This window comes from Anastrepha obliqua, chromosome 3 (assembly GCF_027943255.1).
Source record: "Anastrepha obliqua isolate idAnaObli1 chromosome 3, idAnaObli1_1.0, whole genome shotgun sequence".
In the NCBI taxonomy this organism is placed as follows: domain Eukaryota; kingdom Metazoa; phylum Arthropoda; class Insecta; order Diptera; family Tephritidae; genus Anastrepha; species Anastrepha obliqua.
The window spans coordinates 2,377,590-2,397,952 of NC_072894.1; the positions used below are offsets into that span (position 1 = coordinate 2,377,590).

General features: G+C 35.1%; 2 protein-coding genes across 14 annotated transcripts in view; one reads left to right on the forward strand and one right to left on the reverse strand.

The window, feature by feature from the left end:
- Positions 1–8,463, reverse strand: part of LOC129243046 (gonadotropin-releasing hormone receptor) — an 84,210-nt gene extending 75,747 nt beyond the window's left edge. Inside the window, exon 1 of the mRNA XM_054880120.1 lies at positions 8,371–8,463. The gene's annotated coding sequence lies outside the window, so the exon portion shown is untranslated. The remainder of the gene's footprint in view (positions 1–8,370) is intronic.
- The window catches only part of LOC129243044 (calcium-binding mitochondrial carrier protein SCaMC-2), a 30,692-nt gene continuing 15,497 nt past the window's right edge, over positions 5,169–20,363 (forward strand). The window contains exons 1-7 of one of the 13 annotated variants that reach the window (XM_054880116.1): positions 8,613–8,877; positions 9,001–9,081; positions 9,148–9,719; positions 10,702–10,828; positions 10,902–10,989; positions 11,623–11,652; positions 11,853–11,964. In XM_054880116.1, coding sequence (XP_054736091.1) covers positions 9,225–9,719; positions 10,702–10,828; positions 10,902–10,989; positions 11,623–11,652; positions 11,853–11,964 — 852 coding nt within the window. In that variant the 5' untranslated portion in view covers positions 8,613–8,877; positions 9,001–9,081; positions 9,148–9,224. The other 12 variants (XM_054880113.1, XM_054880112.1, XM_054880106.1 and 9 more) reach the window with 12 other exon arrangements.

A 20,363-nucleotide genomic window follows, 5' to 3' on the forward strand; every position in this document is an offset into this window, starting at 1 on the left:
TTTCCAAAACAAAATTTTAATTTTATTTGTTTGATAGATATTTTGTATGGATATAGAGGAGGAGGTAAATGGAATTGCAATGGAATAGGTCAAGTTACATTTACACAAACGTGAAAAATGACAAAACATTTATCAAATTCATGAAAGATATCTTCAATTTCGATTGTGCATCAGACGTTAATAAGTCAACAACACTAAGAGGCACCATCATCGATTTGCCTTCTTCAAGACACTTTACACTCGAAACACTCCCTTTCATTTCCTACTTTTTCTATCATCGTCCTATTCTCAACAGAGAAATGGTTCATTACCATGCACACAGGAAGAAGGCATATGCAAATACAAGTATGTGAATTTATATACCTACATATGCGCATATACATACATATATATGCTCACTCAAGTAGGACAGAGCCAGATGTCGAACGTTGCCGAACGCGGGGGCCGATTGTGCTCTTTGTCGTTCGTTCCGCGCTCTCGCTTGCAGTTCAAGCACATTAGCTTACATTTGCTTGCGTACGGAATAGATTCGTATATTTGATATGTCCATATGACTTGTATGCATCTTTACATATAGATATGTTCTTTTTGAAAATAGCGCGAAATTGTGTATGTATATGCATGTTTACATACATATATTAGTATACAACATATCTTATAAGGTATGTGGTAAATATTACCATACATTTTTTCCTTCATATATAATAAAAAAATTAATAATAATAACATTAAAACAACAGGTATTATTAACAAACTTGGTTTTATTTTAAATTCTTCAAGTAAATCAAATTAATAATAATCAATAAGAAGGCATATGCAAATACAAACACGTGAATTTATATATGTACATGTGCGCATATACATACATATATACGCTCACTTAAATAGGAGAGAGCAAGATGTCGAACGTTGCCGTTCGTTTGCTTTGTTCGTTCCGCGCTTTCGCTTGCAGTTCATTCAAGGTAACGACAAATGAGCAAGGTAACGACAAATGAGCAAGGTAACACTAATGAGCAAGGTAACGACACATTTTTTCGTGCGTGCAGCCGGCTAAATCGAATTGTAAGACGTTATCACGTCAAAAAACGATGATCTAATAAACCTTGCAAGCATAAAAAAAATATAAGATTTCGCGGTAAACTGAAGAGTTAAAGCAACTCTAGTAATTTTACAAGACATTTTATATAAAATTCAAAGCATCGAATAATTTCGTTTTTCGAAAGTTAGAAGTGCTATGATTCTGAGTGTAGAAAACTGATTAGAAGCCTCCTAAAAAATTATATTAAAACCTTTGAAGTCAATATTAAAGCGAAGCTCAAAATATTTTTCCTTTATTAAATTAAAAAAATCGAGGCCTTACATACCAATCGCGATATTTTATAAAAATGCGATAATTATGTTACTGCCGATGACATACAGGTAAACATTCCAAACACATTTGATTCCTTTCTATCTATCAAAAATGTGATTGCGAATTATAGACCAATTACTAAATTGTTTGAATCAATATTAAGGATATTGGATGGATGATGGCATGAATCTAGCAGCAAGAACGACTGATTCCTTTCCAATTCAATCTGATCTTGAGCGACTTCAATAGTGGTGCGTGAAGAATTGGCTTCTTCTTAAAATGATAAATGTTCTCATTTGTATTAAGATCTTTAAATTTCTCACAGCCTTTGCCTTCTAATAACTACCGGTATTTACTCTTATGCTTATCCTTCAGAATAGAACAGAAAATAGTTCACTTGTTAATTTATTCTTAAGGTCCTAACTCAGGCTAAGTAGGATACCTCTTACTTAGGCCCTAACTTCTCCTTATTCATAGCTAAATAAAATAATGTCATCTTAACTTAATCGAACTAACGGAATTATTAATATTCAAGTCTAATTTTTTCGAGGGATTTTAAACGATATTCTATTAAATTACTTAAATAGTAGCATTAGTTGATTTTAGTGTAGTTAATAAGACAATTGCACTCACTGATGATAAATAAATTTAAAAAAATTATATAATTTAGATTCTTGAAAACGCCGTTATAAAATCAAGTGAGTAACATAAAAAGTATGCACATGTAACAAGAATATGTGCGTAACGGTTTATTCTAAATTACTATTAAATGACACATAACTATGTTTTTAATAATTAAAATGTTTCTTTTTTTTTAGATAATTCCTGATTTATTCTAATTCGCATGGAGTCCAAAGACTTATTAATACGATTCCCATAAAACCCACATTAAATCGCGATTCTTCAACCTCTCGCTCACTTGCGCGGAGGAGAAGGACGATGCGACCAAAGAATCTGCAGCACCAGACTACAGCATAATAAAAATAAATACACCATAAATAAATACGTGGCTGGCTCCTGAGCGAAAAACATGAAAGTTGATCGATCACGTTGCTGTAGATGGAAGACACGCTTCTAGTGTTTTAGATGTACATATGTTCGGTCCGAGTGCCCAACATCGCCTCGGATCATTATCTTGTTGCAGCAAAAATATGCGCACGCCTCTGCGCAGTAAAAAAAAATATGATATGTACATCTAACTACGCAAAGAATGTTCGACATCGGAACGCTACAATCGCAACAGGCAGCCAGAAGATTCGCCACTCGACTCTCACCCCTGCTCTCAGCGGCTAATGACGAACAATCCGGCATGCACGGGCAATAGAGCAGTACTTCCCGTTCTTTACAACCGACTATGAAAGAAGAATCGACACCGAAGGATCTGCCTATATGCCAGAATGTCTGAGTTCGGCATCCTTCGACAAAACTAATACGGCTATGCGAAACAACGTTGTCGGAATAGTGAAGGACCTCTACGAGCCGTTTGGTAACAAACGAGGTTTCAGACAAGGTGACTCGCTGTAAGTGACTTCTTTAAACTGATGCTGGAAAAGATCGTGCGGGCAGCAGAACTTAATCGCTCAGCCAAATGTTTTTAATGAGAGCGTACAATTGCTGGCATATAACAATGATATTGGCATCACCAGTCTTAACAACTGCGATATTAGTTCTGCCTTCTCCAAACTGGATAAAGAGGCAAAGTGATTGTGTCTGGTGGTGAACGAGGACAAAACGAAGTACCTCCTGTCATCAACCAAACAGTGGGCGCACTCGCATATCGGCACCTACGTCACTGTTAATAGTTATGATTTCGAGGTTGTAATAAGAGACTTCATTTATTTAGGAACAAGCATTAACACCGAAAATAATGTCAGTCTTGAAATCCAACGGGTCCCTCGAGTCCCCTCTCTTATCAACAAGTGCTACTTTGGACTACATAAGTAGGCAATTGAGTAGTAAAATGCTCTCTCGACGAACAAAACTAACACTCTACAATGCTCTCATCATGCCTAACCGTCCTAACCTATGGCGCAGAGGCTTGGACGATGACCATATACGATAAGGCGTCACTTGGAGTATTTGAGAGAAAGATTCTGCGCAAGATTTTTGGACTTTTGCATGCTGGCGACGTGCTGCTTCGAGCTCTTAAACAGTTGTTATGTTTCTACTAAACCGGCTGTTGGCGCCAAGTTGCCTAATTTTTCGCGGTGACGATTTGTCTGACTCTTGTCATAAAGCAGACAAGATAATCGTGCTAATTATAAAGTTCCGGCCAAGGTGGATTTATTAAGGTGACAGCATTCACCCAGCTGAATTTTTCGCCGTAGGAATGGCTTACGTCAAAATGATATGCTTTGTTTGTATGCATTGGTATGTTTACAGTCGTATGTTTACATTTGATTACTGATTTTGACATGATGCTTGCACCAAACGCAACAACAAATACATGTAGGGTTTTACTTATATGTGTTTGCTGTCACCTGTAATAAATTCGCCTTGGTTCCGTCCTTTTATCCAATTTCGAAAATATCGAATGGCTTCGTATACTGCTGTCAGCTCTATCGTTCGCGCTGTAATTCCGCTGTACGGGCGAGAGTTTCTTCGAAGTCGCAGTGGCTGCCAAGTGCTGATGTGGTTCATTGCCAAAATCGCTTCCAGGGTCATACTAGATGCATCACAAGTGATTCGCAGTTCGGCCTTGGAACTGGGTGCGCTTAAAGAGCTGAGCTGGTTATTTGGTCTTTCGCTATCTCAAATGATTTTCCTGTCTACCCAATCCAAGACACCGGCCCCTTGTCGTTTACTTCGAGTTGTGTAAGAAGTCATTGAAGAAAGCTTGCACGGCAGTAGAATTCTTAATATGCCGTCTACAGAACGTTACTGCTCCGATAAACCTTCTTGGTTCCAAAATTAGCAAATTATGTATTTAGTTTGACAATAGTCGCCGTGATCTGTCAAAAAACCTCTATTGGAAAAAGTACCTCCAATCTGATCACCCTTTATAACGTTGTTCTTGACGAATTTGGCATTTTATGTTTGTCAGAACAGAATATAAACAGAGTTGTGTAAGGTTATTTTTTTGGAAATCCCCCAATGAGTATTTTGATTCTTAAATTAAACAAAATAATAAAAATGAAATCCCACGTTTTAAATTGTGAAAGTACAAATGATAATAAAGCATCCAAGTGCACGTTTTTTCCTTGCTCTATGCCACGATGTATCCTATTCTCAGCTTTCCACCTATTTTTGCTTATTTTCTTCTTCTTTTGTTTGTTTACTTTCTGTGCTGATGTCACAGCCTGGAATGGCGAATTCTTGTATTCTATCATTCTTAATATTCGGTTATATATTACTTCCCTTCAATGAGATTTTATTGTCCCCCTCAACAATGTGCTTTAAATTTCCTTTATCTATTAAACAGAGTTGGATTTACACTGAAAAATACGGTGCCATTAAACCTTAAAAGCTAATGTTTTACTGACTAAATTATTCCAAACTTATTTAGCAAATGGAAAGCATCACTTTTCATAAAAGCTTAATTAAAATTGATTTGTTTTTTTTACATTTGCATTTATATTTATTTAAATAACAAAAATTTAATTAATTAAACTTATAAACTTATAATTAAATAACAATTTTACATATTACTTTAATTCTTGTAACGAATACAACACGAAAATAAATCTTCAAGTCAATAAATTGAATGTAATTGTAATAGAAGAATTCTGATGATTCGGAACGCATTAAGAAACGCCTTTATTACATTTTTGCGAGCATAAATTTATATGTAATATGGCAGCACTAATGTGGTGGCTAGGCTTAAAACGACGACAGAGAACGTGTAAAATATTTTAGACGTTCTCTGGCGAAGGAAACGATGAATAAAATACGAAAGAAATTTGTGTGAAATAAATAGTAAGTGCTGACCCAAAGCAATAAGAAAAGTTAGAATCAGACGGAAAACCTTTCTAATGAAAGTCAAGTCGTGTGCATTATTTGCGTATAAAACAGTGTGCAAAAAAATTCCATAGAAAAAAACCCGCGGCACAGGCTTGTAGTCAGGTGTTGTAGCCATTCTGTTGTGCGCGGAAGTGGTACAAGCGAAGTGAAATTGGAGCATCACTTTTTGTTTAAAATTAATTCGCAAATTTTCAGTGTGATAACTTCATAATAGAATTATTGAAATTTCCGAAACTACAGATATTGCAGTGCATATTTTTAAGTGGGTTTGCTGCCTTTTCATTTAAGCTTCTAAAAACATATTTATACGTATGCATAAATCGTAATTTAGTCCAGTGCGCATTGGGACACACTGCATTTGCGTATATATTTAATAAAAAATACTATGGCTAGTGAAAGTTGGGAAAAATTTTGAAGCATGCTTAAAGAGTTTCATTTGTGTTTCGAAAGTAGGTCTTCCGAATTGAACGCTGCAAACAAGGCGAATTCATAGAAGGTGACTTCGGTGGTGCCACAATAACATTTGCATGTATTTTGTTTTTGCACTTTGGTGGTGTGTTCGTTAAAGTTTCAATGAGAATGTAAACAAACGAATAAGTCAACAACGACATTCAAATCAGCGTATCGCAAATAGATCAACTGCTCTACCGAAGTCACCTTGTGTGGATTCGCCTTGGCTGCCGATGTGATTTTAAAAAATTGATTGTGTACACAAGTTATGCTGCTTTTTCAAGGGTTGAATGATTTAAATTTTACAGTATCTGGCATCCCACTACGAAAATGTTTGGATTTTTTTTTTAATAAATCATGCTTAAACTATGCCTTTTAAAAATGAATGAAAATTTCCGATAAAATACTAAAACTCCACATTTTAAATTTAGAAAAATTAATTGTTTAATAATTAAATCAAAAGTATATAAATTGTCTTGTTATTTTTATAAACGTTAAAGACTGCAAAAGGGTTCTTGGACATATTATTTTTACTTAAAAAATAATTAGATACGAGTAATATGAGTTAATCAAATATTGGAAAAAAATTGCCAATCAAATTATATTGTTTTTGCTCATGCGTTAAAAGTAATGTAAAATTAATTGGTATTACATATATATATATAATTGAATGTACAAATGCAAATCCTTTCTCAGGCTTAAACTATTGTGCTCAAATTAAATATGCTAGACCAAACTTTAAGTATTTAACGATTTTTTTATTTGCAGCTTTTCTAACGATCGTAAAGCAATGCCTCAAAGTCTATTATATTTCTAATAATCCCAAAGCCATTACAAAAATACTCATCTCATTCATTGCTAAAAGCTAATATTTAGGTTTCAAACGAACTTGCACAGTTTAGCTGCCGTTTTTCTTGATTGAAGTCGTACACGAATAACACCAGGTCTCTTATGAGCGAAAAAATTAAAAAAGTTCATTTTTCGAGCGTAGAACCGACTGTCATCTTGGGGATTCTGCTGTTTCCGTGGCGCCGCAATGTTATGGCAGATTCTAATAGAACTCGACAAAAGAAAACGAAATGAAAGAGTAAAATTTTTTGATATCTCGCTTAGTTTTCGAGATATTGAATAAAAAAAGGCTGGAATTTAGAATAATGTATATTGGGCAATTTTTGCATTCGCAATGGTTTTAACATGAAAAGGAGTTCTGCGCAAAAATACTGTGGATTGCGTAGCCGGAGTTGGACTGATGAGGGTTATTTTTTTGAAGCGCGGTCAAAGGCCGCCCACGCGATAAGGAGTTCTACGCAAAAATACTGTGTTAGTTAATTTAATTTAATTTTAATTACTTTATTTTTTTTTTGTGATACGCTTAATATCATTGTTTTTGTCCTCGGTTTATATTCGGTTAATATCTCGAAAACTAAGCGAGATATCAAAAAATGTTACTCCTTCATTTCGTTTTCTTTTGTCGAGTTCTATAACAATCCGCCATTAAATTGCGGCGCCACGGAAACAGCAGTATTGCTGTCATCTTTTGCCTGAAAAGCTGAAAGTAAGCAAAGCGAATCGTTTTGATTTTCAGTGGCGCGATTTTGAGAATTCTTGCATTTTAAGAATTATAAATATTTGAAAACTTGCCGTGTTAGATTATCTCTTCTTGCTATAACTAAAAGTGAAAAATAGTAGTGCCATCGTTAAATTATCTTTATTCGGTTGATGTGAAACTCCAGCATGAGCATTTCACAAAACTTATTTTCGCATCCCAGCACAGCACGCTTCGGTTTATTATAATTTTCACTCATTTTCACTTCATTGTATGTTTGATTCACGAAAAAACTATCCCGTTTAATGCCGACACTACTAAAATTTTACCATACACCTTTTGAAAATGTTGCATATTTCATATAAAAATAGAATAATAAAAATTCAATATTAGTTCAAACTATATATTTAATCAAATGGAATATATGTGTATATATAAGGTGGCTTAAAATCATCCTCATCACCCTGTCGAAGGGTGTATAATTTTCGCAAAAAACGTGTCTTCATTTTTTTTTTTTTGTTTAGTAAAAGTTATTCGAAAACAATATTGGATGATTAATTTTACACCACCTTTTATAATGACATATAATATTATATATATACGATTTACTTCATGTTTTATAAAAATTTAAGTTTTCGTACTACTATTTATTTTGACGAATTTTTGTACACAGCTAACCAAAAATCGCTCACCCTCACTTTTTGTAGAGTTTAGAAATGGTCACACATTCGTATAAGTGAATGCTGAGAAAAGAAATCGAAAATTTAGCAGCTCTTGCACAGACGGAAAAAATTGGCATTATTGCAAAAAGAGAAATCAGCATTAGTTTAGGTACTAAAATTTAGACGAACTCGTACATAGCCTTAGCGTAGTAAGTAATTATTTGTCTGGTAGCACCTCGATAAAACGAGTTATCGAGAACTATGAGAAATAATCAGCTGTTGATTTCTGTCCATCTGTCCGTCAATCATATATGTGCATACGCATATATTGGTGTTATTTCTGTGCAAATATACCGTGGGTAAAATTTACCTGCGGCTAGGTGTGGGTATGATATACGTACATAGTTCAATTTTGGAAGGCCAAATATATTGAAATCCCTTCGTAGTTTGTTCAGTGAAAATTAATCCGTAATATCGTACTATAATTATGTGATAAGTTTTATGTTGTATCAATACGAAACACTTTGGGAAGACATTAATGTGCTTTCACTACGGCAGTTTCACATACACGCATGCAATATATTTATCCAATTACGCTCCGGTATTGCTGAAGCTTTGATAATTTTCACTTGATGAGCTCATGTTCAATGCTGCAAAAAAAAATAATAATAATTAGAAAATTGCCTTGGAAAATATAAGACATGTGAATGAAATCACTTTGTCCGAAAATTATAAAATTCGAAGTTTTAATTGATTTCTTGTCTCATTAAAAAAATCTATCTATAAAAAACTGAATGAATGTATGAGTGCCAATTAGTTAAAAAAACAAAAAAAAACACAATCTGCATTGCCTTTAAATCCCCATATCTCGATGGAGTAATTATTCAAGAAAGGTGGAATATACATAGGTATTGTAATATTAATTGTGAGCTCTTGATTTTTTAAGCATGTTCTTTATAAACATAAATTTATTGTCGTGTACTCTCATTTCGAGAGCACGCATACTATTGCATATAATAACTTATCTTTAGAATATACAGCTTGCATTCGAAGACACAAAAAACTGGCTTACAAGAGGGTCCATTCCTAATTCAAAAAAAATATATACCAATGTGAGTGCCCCATGCTAAATGTATTTAAACATAAAGGTACATATTTAATGTATACACTCTTTCTAGCAAAGATATTATCGGAAATCAGTACGGATTCAATTTATCGGAGAAAATCGAGTTATATAACTGGATTGGTAACTATAATGGTGGATAAAGACGAAGAGAAGAATATTGTAACAAACAATATAACCCAGAACCAGGATCAGAATAAGATTTCGTATAAGGCTCATAATTCATCATCATCCTCTTTTCAAAACTCCACAAATGTAGCTACAAATTCTGGAGCAACATGCAGTCAGAGCACAGCGAATACATCTCACTTGGTAGGCAGTCATAACCATCCAAAATTGATACCCATTCAGAGTGTACTAAACACCACCGACTCACACCATCAGAATCCTACCCCATCGAGTCATCAAACTAAATGCCATGATAATACGACATCAGCATCGTTCCCACAATTTCTTACCAGTGGTGGTAATGCCCACGCTCAAGTGGCCACTGAGTTGCCACAAGAAGACGAGGAAAGGTTGGAGAAGCTGTTCAAGCGCCTTGATCGAGATGGAAACGGGCGAATAGATATTCATGATCTTTCTGAAGCATTGCGCGAGTTTGGCCTTTCAAGTGTCTACGCTGAGGTACGTTGCAGGGTAACATATGTGCATAGTCAAACAACTACAAAAGCACAACTCAAGGTCTCCATAGCTGTATAAGATGTCCTTAGATGTACATCGGGCTTTTTAATATAAGGCATACATAAATTTATATGTATATGCCTACTTTTACAATATTAGGTGAAGTAAAATGTTCCTAACGATCTTTCGCTTTATTTCGTTTTTCAAGTTTCCTTCAAGCAGTTTTCTGACTAAACTTCAATACCTAGTCAATATAGCCATGTCGGTCCGACTCGACGATTTCTATAATTTTACTAAAATGTTAACGATTGGCTTCTAGGTTCAAATTTTCGTGCATGAAAAATCAAACTTATAGAAAAAGTTGTTTCTAATAAGGATGCTTGCCAAACGGCGACTATGGGAAACCTCGGAGTGTATTTCTATCATGTAAAAGCTCCTCATAAAAAACAATTTGCTGTTTGCAGTCCGCTTAAATCTGTAGGTCCCTCCGTTTGTACAACAACATCAAGGCGCACGCCACAAACAGGAGAACGACCTCGGCCAAACACCTAAGAGAAATGTAAGCGCCAATTATTTATTTTTTGTTTACTTGAATTGAATTGTTAGAATCATTGGATCTGATTTTCTCCTTGGTCGTAGTGTTATTGAAGAATGCATCGATTTTTTCTCATTTTAATCTTTATTCTTGAACCCTATAACACACAACTGACTTTACCAAACACAAAATACCAAAACTGTATAGTACATGTGGACCACTGCAATGTACACACCGTGAGATGCTCATTAAAAGTCTCTGGCAGAAAATATTTAGAACTTTTTACTTCACCTAGCATATATATTTTAATTCCGATTGCCTGCAGTTGTGCTTTTAAAATTATTATATTTTATTTGCTCTTAAAAGTACTATATTTTTTTTGCTCTTAAAACTTATATATTTTTTTTTGATTTTTGTGCTTTTATTTTATTTATTTTTTTTTTATCGAAGAAATTTCTGGAGCAATCAGATATAAATCAAAGTGGCGATGTCGGGCTTGCAGAATTTGTTTTCTATGTGCGGGAACACGAAAAGAATTTACGGCTTCAGTTTTCGCATTTGGATAAAAATAAAGATGGTATGTTTTACCTATACGGAATCTAATTTTTGTTTAGATATTGCATTTGCTTGAAGACTATATATTTTTCTAGGTACCGTGGACTTAGAAGAACTAATAGACGCTTTCAAGGATTTGGGAATAGAAGTTGACCCGGAAGAGGCAACGAATCTACTGTCACGGTAGGTTTTTACTGAAGTTATTAGAATCGAGCGATAACATAATTCATTTATTTATTTTTAACTGTTTGTATCAGTTTGCTTAGTTGTAGATTAACTATTTATCATATTTAGTAAAATCTTGCAAAGATTGGCAACAGTTTGCAAATATACTGTATGTCAACGCAGTTGTTGGATTCCAATTTCAGCAAATATTTTACAAAAAACATTCATTTTTTATCATTTATAAATCACATTAGATCCAAAATCTCATTTTGTCATAAAAAGGATTTTGGCCTTTAACATTATACACCCCAAACATAATACCTTTTAGCTATTTTTAGTTCGACCAAAAGATTTAGGGTAAGTCCAGACATATCAACACTTATTAACTTTTCCAAATACATGCATATGTAAAAGAAAATGTAAACTATTTGATCTGAGAAGAGTTACTTAGCCTGCTTTGAATAGTTTCAAGGCAGCTTGCCATAGAGCCGACTTATTACAACAGTAAACATGAAAATTGCTGAATAAATTACCAATAAAATTTTCTGTACTAAATGAAGTCACAAATAAGTACAACATCGAAATTTCTTTAGTTCATAATATTCCTAAGCTTGGCTACATTTGATGTTTGCATTTTTCGTTCCCTATTAGGACAAAATATCACAAATTCTCAGTTTTAAGGTGAGATCATGTGTAGATTAAGTGAAGTGTATGTGACGTGAACTTGTTCAGTGTCTGAATGTAAATATGTATGTATGTATCGGTTAAAGTTAATTTTTTGCATTTGCATGCTCTTTAATTTTTATTTATCCACTTCTACTGTTTCTAAATGTGTTTCAAATATATTTATAACGTTTTTTATTTTGCAATTAATCATTCAGAATGGATCAAGACGGCAGTTTAAATATTAGCTTTAATGAATGGCGTGATTTCTTATTGCTGGCACCATCCACTGACATTCACGATTTGATAAAATTCTGGCGGCATTCTACTGTAAGTATTTCATAAGTTTTCATTCATGTTATGGCAGGTTTGTAGTTATAAATATATGTATGTACATCAGCATAAAATTTTAATGATGTAACAATGTCTCAGGGAAAATTGAGTACTGCGCTTTATTCATATCCTACCTTTTAAATACTGAAAATGCCGATATAAATTCCAAACTAATAGTAAACTAAGCACAGAACTTTCTATATGTTACCCCAATCTGTCTGGTGAAAGTCCGTCCAGTTGCAAACATTGCATCATTCATCACATATTAATGGTTAATAAAGTGTTACCTTAGTGTGGAATCAACAAATGAGTGATATCCGCTTAAACCAGGACATTTTAAGTTTTTTATGCGTACGAAATGCAGACGCTTTGACAATTCCAGCCGGATTAATTTCTAATACAGGTTGCAGAAGTACTTAGTAGGTTGTTTTAAAAATACATAAATTACAAGGGAACAAACCCCTGTTAACGTGCAAAGTGAAGGAGCTGAGTGGCTCGCCTGAGTGGCACATCAGTAGAGAATCAAAAAAACTTTCTTTCTGATGAGTCACAACAGGGAGAAGAGTTGGATGGTCTCCACGAGGATGCTATCGAATACCTTGTACGCTTCATTATAAGAAAGCGGAATTGACGGAACATGTTTTCAATGATCTTACAGTCACATGGATGAGTGAAGTGTTCAGAGGAGACGTAACAAAACACTGCAAACTTTTGCAAGGGAGTGTCACAAGTGGAAATATCTTTAATGATTGAATCATTATTCTCGAAATTACCAATTAAGTTAACAGGGTAATTTTTACTCATTAGATATCAAAACCATAACTCATTATTATTTTGACTTAGAAATTTCGGCTTGGTCCCTTGGCTTATTACTGTGGTAGTCAACAAAACACTTAGAATGCAAATTATCATTTCATTTTTGGCATTCATATATAATTTTGGCCCCACGTCATGGTGTAGTGTAGGGTGGTACTTGGCGACAGAATTCTGCCCGCTCATTTCACACGTATTCATACTCGTCCACTTGATTTTTTTCATATATCACCAACACAATCTCAGTGTTTACATAAACAAATCGCTGTTATTGTCAGCCAATCAGCTGACTCTTGCAAATTCGGTGAGAATCGGTTAACGGTCTGTTTTTGGCCAGACCACCCAGTATTTCGTTTTATTTGAAAATCACTTGTGGCTGTGGCAACCAATGATTTCTTTGGTTTCGAGGTTGATTCGCTTGGCTTTCGCTAATGGTTCATGGGAGCTAGGGTTTGACATCGCTGTAACCACCCGAATTGTACGCATGTGCTTGGAATGATTTGAATTTATAGGAATTCCAAGATACTTATCGAACTAATATATCTTTTCAAAGCACAACATAAATAAATATCTTTATTGTGCTCAAAACTATTCATATGTGCCTCGAACTATCTTTTCAAAGCACAACATAAATAAATATCTTTATTGTGCTCAAAACTATTCATATGTGCCTCGAACTGTCAATTGCCTTTTCATTTCTTTCAAACATTAAAAAACTGGTAAAAAATGTTCGAATGTATTCAGCTGTTTTACTTTTTATATTCGTTTGCTTCTTGGTACTGTAAGGCAAACAGTAGTTGTAGGCATGTGCGTGCACGTAAACAGGCATTTAGCAGAGCATGCATGTGCCTATACTTACGTAAACTAGAAGGTGGTGTGATTAGAGTAGTTGATCTCTTTTCTTCAACTCGGCTTTAATCTAGAAATTCGAGTAGAAAGTTGTTGTGTTGTGTTTTAAAGAGTTAGGAACCTGTATTTTTCTTATTATCGTAATATATTAAAAAAAATCCCGTGTCACCGATTTAAAGTCAAATCTTCCTTATAGCCGCGTTTATGATTCCCAGGCATTCTTCCAGTCTGCATATATTTCTGCATGCTATAGCAATGCCATCAGTATAGGCAAAGACATGTGCCGTTAAGTTAATGTACAGCTCGCTTGTAGCATTCAATTAAAGATTCAAAGGGTTTCTACGTACTTTACTGTTTGAATTGATACGGGGCGCGAAGTGTTACTATGACTTATTGAGTCGCAGATAATTAGATAAGCAGGACACGTTGCATATGTGTAGAAGGAAGGCTGCTTACAAAATTGTATGAGACAGAGCCAACAAGTTTTCGAGGCCAAGGACGTGGAGTGAGGTGGAGGGACGAAAAGGAGAAGAGCTGACAAATATTGGAATCAGAAACTGGAGATGTATCGCCAAACAATGATATTAATGGTGATCGCATTAAGATATATTTTAGATTCAACATCGTTTTTTTTTTGCCTTATGCTGGGCAATATATGTCGGGGCCAGTTCTGGATAAACAGGAGTTTAAGCTGGTACGGTATTCAGAGCGCAAATGTGCCAGAATAACGCGTCAACTATAACCAATACAATTCACAAGAACTTTACATTACAATATTCACCACATTGTGGGAAAAAGCTAAATACAACAAAGCTTTCAGACTTATCAATATTTGCACAGAATAACAAAAGGCATTTTTCTTGATAAAAGTCTTGAATAATAGTCAATATTTTGTTATTTTTTCAAGTGCAGGTATTTTTCAAGTAAGCGTATTAATATATGTAAATAAGCAAATGGAATTCTAAGCTTTCCCACAAACTACTTTTCGAAAATTTGAATAGAATAAAAAATTGTTTATATAATAAATAAAATTTTCATTGCCTTTTATTTTTTTTTTTATTGCGGTTAGCAATTTACATAATTCAATAATAAAAGGTTTGCTCAATAAGCAGCTTTCTGGCAGCCTCTTGACAAATAGGCTCCCTTCGCAAGACACTGAATTACTAACTCTAGAAATTTTGAATAAAAGTGGAGGAAAAGTAAAATTTGTAGAGGAAAACATTTCGTTGTCAAAATGGTGGACTTATGAGCAAAAACTTGCGCAGGGGTTTGTATTGGCCTGCCCAGGACCAGTATGGAATGCATCCTGAGAACTCGCTTAATCAGGACATTATAGAGCATTTTTTGGGGCAATGCGTGTGAAAAATTGACTTTTTGACAATTTGAGTACGGTAAATTTAAAATAAAAAAGATCCAGCGGCTTCGTTGGCTGGGTCATGTCGTCCGAATGGATACAAACGCTCCGGCTTTGAAAGTATTCGATGCGGTACCAGCTGGTGGTAGCAGAGGAAGAGGAAGGCCTCCTCTGCGTTGGAAAGATCAGGTGGAGAAGGACTTGGCTTCACTTGGTGTGTCCAATTGGCGCCGGTTAGCACGAGAAAGAAACGACTGGCGCGCTTTGTTAATCTCGGCCAAAATCGCGTAAGCGGTTATCGCGCCAATTAAGAAGAAGAAGAATTTAAAATATAGATTGCGGAATTCCTAATTGGCAATTAATCACAGCCCACAACACTGCAAGTTTTGGGGCTCTTGGTAACGTGCTCACTTCGTCTAAGTAGTACATCAGTGGAGAGCTTAAAAAACTTACTTATAATAAGGTGATTTTGAAGCAACTCTCGTTTCGCAACGAGCTATGACGGGGAGAAGAGTTGGATAGTATCCACGTGGACGAGATCGAATATATTGTAGGCTTTAGTATAAGAAAGCTGGGATTGACGGAACATGTTCCCAATTAGCTTTCTTTCACATGGGCGGATGAAGATTTTCCAAAGGAAAATAATTAAATATTTGCACAAATAAGTTCAAGATAAAAAAGCCCTATTCATATAATAATAATTAATTTAAATAAGTACAGGTAGTTAGTAATGTAAGAAAAATTGTGATTTGGCGGTCAAAACTCCAAACTTACGTTTGCCTACGTAAAGTGAGTTGTCATTATGTTCAAAGTTTGTGTTTAGTCAATTAAATTTACGATGGATCACCTAATAAAATAATTCATTATGACCCTATTTTAGTTAGGTAACATGAAAGCTTCACAATGGCGAAATTCGCAACTCCGCGATCTATAATAAATTTAAAAATTTAAAAATTTTAAAAATTCATAGATTAATTTAATTTTAAGGTCCCGGATTTATATATGGCCAAGGACTGTCACTTCAGCAGCGGTGCCCGTATATGTATGGGGAATGTTTATGCTGCTACAACAACAACAACATTAATTTAAGTGATTTGTTTCCACTTAAGTAAAAAAAATACTATTTTGGTACTATTTTTACCAAAAGGGATTTATTTTCATCCTTCTTAAAAGCTACCCTTTGTCAGGAAGTGTCAAAAATCGAATGTTACAAATGAGAAAACCGTTAATAATTGATTAATAATAGGGTAATTTAAAAGTTATAAGCATACGGGTTCATCAACAATAAAATATAGTAAAAAATGTGAGACTAAACCATTGAAATAACAGCAAATGAAATTCAGAACATTCAATAGGAGCAATTTTTTTTTATTTACTATAGTTTAGTCAAAATCTTTCAATATCGAAATGCTTGCAACCTGTTTATTTCTTAATACTTTAAGGGGTTACATGGTTACGTCGGGCAAAAAAAGGCCTATTTTCAATATTTTTTTCTATGTAAAAAATTATTTATTTAATTCACACTTCTTTCTGTCTTATAGATACATACATATTTAAAGAATAATTTCTGAAATTTTCAAACAAAAAAATGAAAACTCCTTCATTGTGACGTCATTTCCGGTGACCCCTTGAAAAAAAGGTGCGTCGGCGTTGTATCTCGAACACCTGTGTAAAATTTGACAACCGACTTCGAAAACACGGTTCCGAGAAAAACGCCTTCCAAAGGCTGTATCTCCGAGACTATTATTCGGATCGACTTGAAAATTGTAGATGTTGTAGAAATTAATAAGCCAAAAAAAAAACCAAATCGTTTTTTTGAACCCACGAAACCCATGTAACCCCTTAAACGAGCAATCCATTTGTGGAGAAATATCAAGACGCACCCCACAAATAGAAGAAGGAGCTCGGTGTATATATAAATATATAAACGTACAATTATTACATATACGAGTACAGGTGGCCGTGATTGTGTGTCTGTTGTACAACGTTTCCACCGCAGCTTAATTTTGGGTTTGCGTCTGCTAACGTATTTAAGCGAAAACACCAACCAAAGCATTTGTAAATTCCATACAAATATCTTAAGTCCCATTTTCATATTCATCTTTCACAGCGTTTTTGTGTTGGGTTCGTATGCGATTTAACATTAAATGTTGGCAATAGTGATCATTTACGTGATTTTTTTCTTTTGTAATTGCATTCTTACCAAAGAAAGGCAGCAATGTTTTGCAGCAAGTCATGTCCATGTCGAGACAATTCGATTGGATGCATGCGTCTAAAATTTAGACTCACATACTATACATGCACAAGAAAGATCTCTACATCGGGATACACAAATCAATTTATTATCCTTCCTTTCCCCGTATGCTTTTTCAAATACATATGTCGTCACCTCACTATCTATTATTTTAAAAACAATCAAAATTAACATAATTTAAATTGTACGCTTGTACGCACCATTTTAGAATTTCGCACTTCACAATAAAAAGTAAACAAACGAATTACAGTTTAAACACAATTACCGTCAAGCACGCAGTGGACACAGTTGAAATTCTAGCAAGCCCAAAACTTGCAAACTCGCGGGTTGTCTTTGGTGGAAGCGTATTATTAGTCGGAAGAATGTGGGCGTGTCACTTAAGAACGTGTTTATTAAAAATACTTGAATTAAAAGATGCAATATTGAAAAAACTTCTATTTGCGCAAATTATGTTTTACAATGACTCGTTGCGTTCACTTGGAAAGCAAAATGCAATTCAAGGCCAATTTAATGCATTGAAAAAATGACATCGTAATTTAGTTAGCCACGCCCATATTGCAGTATGTAAATGTCAGATCTAATTTTAATATTCTGTTAAACAGATAAAGAGTCTCTTCTGGCGTTGCCCGATTGAAGGCGTCTAAACAAATGATATTTGATTGCATGCCTGCTGAACGGAAAATTACTAAACTTTATTTAAACCCTTAATGATGTGAGATAAGATTTTGGACCTGCCTTTTAATAAGAATTCGCGTTTAAGGGGCTTGTGTGATTTAATAATGCGTTTCTCCCTACACGTTTTTTATTTCGTTTGGTTGTTCGTATGTAGATGTATGTACATACGGTTGTGGACCACTAAACAGAATCAAGTTTTATTATGTGTAAATTTCACGACATTGTATTTTGCCTTGAATTTCAATCATGAAAGCCAAGGAACGTAACGCATAGCACTTGAGGCTTCACTATTATTCTTCGATTTATCTATAGCCCAAATTTTCACTAGAGGTGATATATAAATATTTGCACACCAAGTTGACTGACTTTCTTTGTTGAGCTAAAATTTTGAAAGGTTATTGTATTTTTGCTATGTCAGCATAAAAACTGTATTTTTTTTTAACCTGTTAAGCTATTAGTTTTTCTTAGACAGCTCGATTTACTGTGCTGAATTAATTTCAAGCGAAGACTGTCGATGCAAAACCACATATTGGATTCACTGTGCGCGTTGGCTGAACGATTATCAGGAAATTCAGTGTTCATGCTTACTTTATAATGTCAAAATAACAGGGAAATTTTCTTTTTTTGCTTAACTTTAAATTTCATAGCAAATGCAATTTCCTTTTTCGGTATGACGCACATATACGACATTAACTAAAAAATGAACTTTTGAAATTGACGCATATATACGACATAATCACTTAACAGGTTAATAATGAACCCATCGATTGCCTTCCTCTCGCCGAATCGACCGCACAGACGAAGGTATACTTTTTGTTGTGGTGCCGGGCCAAAAAAGGCGGGCGGTTGCTATCGGTTCCTAAAGCATCGTCTTCTTAACGCTGAAAAGAGAGTCTGATAAATCTGAATTTCTCGAATGATAGCTAACATCTTGGCGTAAGGTTCGAAATGGTTAATTTACATTATCTTAAAAAAATATACATGAGAAGGAAGGTTAAGGTTAACTCTCGCCAGTAGAAATAGGCTAGAAATCGATCATGTGAATACAAATAATAATAATAATTGGCGCGTACACTTCTTTTAAGTGTTTGGCCGAGCTCCTCGTCCTATTTGTGGTGTGCGTCTTGATGCTGTTTTTTTTCGATACGTGTGAGACATTTTCAGCTTCAGCTACTAGAATTTCCCAACGTTGTGCCTATGATTCAAATATTAAAATATAATACCAGTTGATCCCTCCATTTGTGGAACAACATCAAGACGTACAACACAAATAGGAGGAGGAGCTCGGCCAAACACCCAAAAAGGGTGTACGCTCCAATTATATACCTATATACATACATGATACCAGTTGATAGAAAAAGTTTTTTCTCACAGCGATCGCCCTCGGCAGACAATAGCAAACCTCCGAGTGTATTTCTGCCATGAAGAACCTTCTCATAAAAAAACCATTTGCCGTTCGGAAGCGACGTAAAACTGAAGGTCCCTCCAATAGCAGAAAAAATGAAGACACAAATAGGAGAAGGAGCTCGACCAAACACCCGAAAAAAGGGTGTAAGTGCCAATTATATATAGAGATACATATGTACACATATGTATATATTTCATAAATATACATACATATGAATTTGGTTTAATTTATAAATATCAAGCAAAATCGAAATAATTTTATTCGTTCTATAACACAGAAACAATTTAGCATTATATCAAAGAAAATAATAACATATTTTTCATATACAGGGATTGATTGAAAAGTAATGAGCCTTATTTTTTTAAGCAGTTTTATTAAACCTTTTGGCTTATACAACTAATATTCTTCAAAATAGGACCCTTGAGCGTCAATACACCGCTGGTAGCGGTCCTTCCACTGCAGGACACATTTTTTAAACTCATCCGCCGGAATCGCGTTCAGTTCGGCTGTCACAGTTTTTTGGATCGCCTCGATGGAGTCGAAACGCCTCCCCTTCAGCTTTCTTTTCAGGCGCGGGAGCAAGAAGAAGTCCGGAGGAGATTGGTCTGGGCTGTAGGGAGGGTGGGGAAGCACCGGAACCCCCATCTTGCCCAATGCAGAGGTCTTCGTCTGTTTGCGTCGTCGAAGGCCTTCCAGATCGCTGTTCGTCTTCGACGTCCTCCCGGCCTTCCTTGAACGACTTGTGCCACCGTTTTACCTGGGCACTGGACAGAGATTGGTCCCCGTAAGCCTCCTTGAGTAGCCCAATGGTTTCGGTACTCGTTTTGTTTAGCTTTACGCAAAATTTGATCGAGTAACGTTGCTCCAACGATCGCTGCATTTTCGCCACTGCAAAATCCTAACAAACTTTTAAAACAGCTTTCACGTGCGGAGCGATGTTGACTGCACCGCTGTTGCCAGCGAACTGGGACCGATTTCTAGTGGAAGGGGAAGGTCCAACGATCATTTTCCCCCACTAGCCGATTCGGTTGATCGCTTGGCAG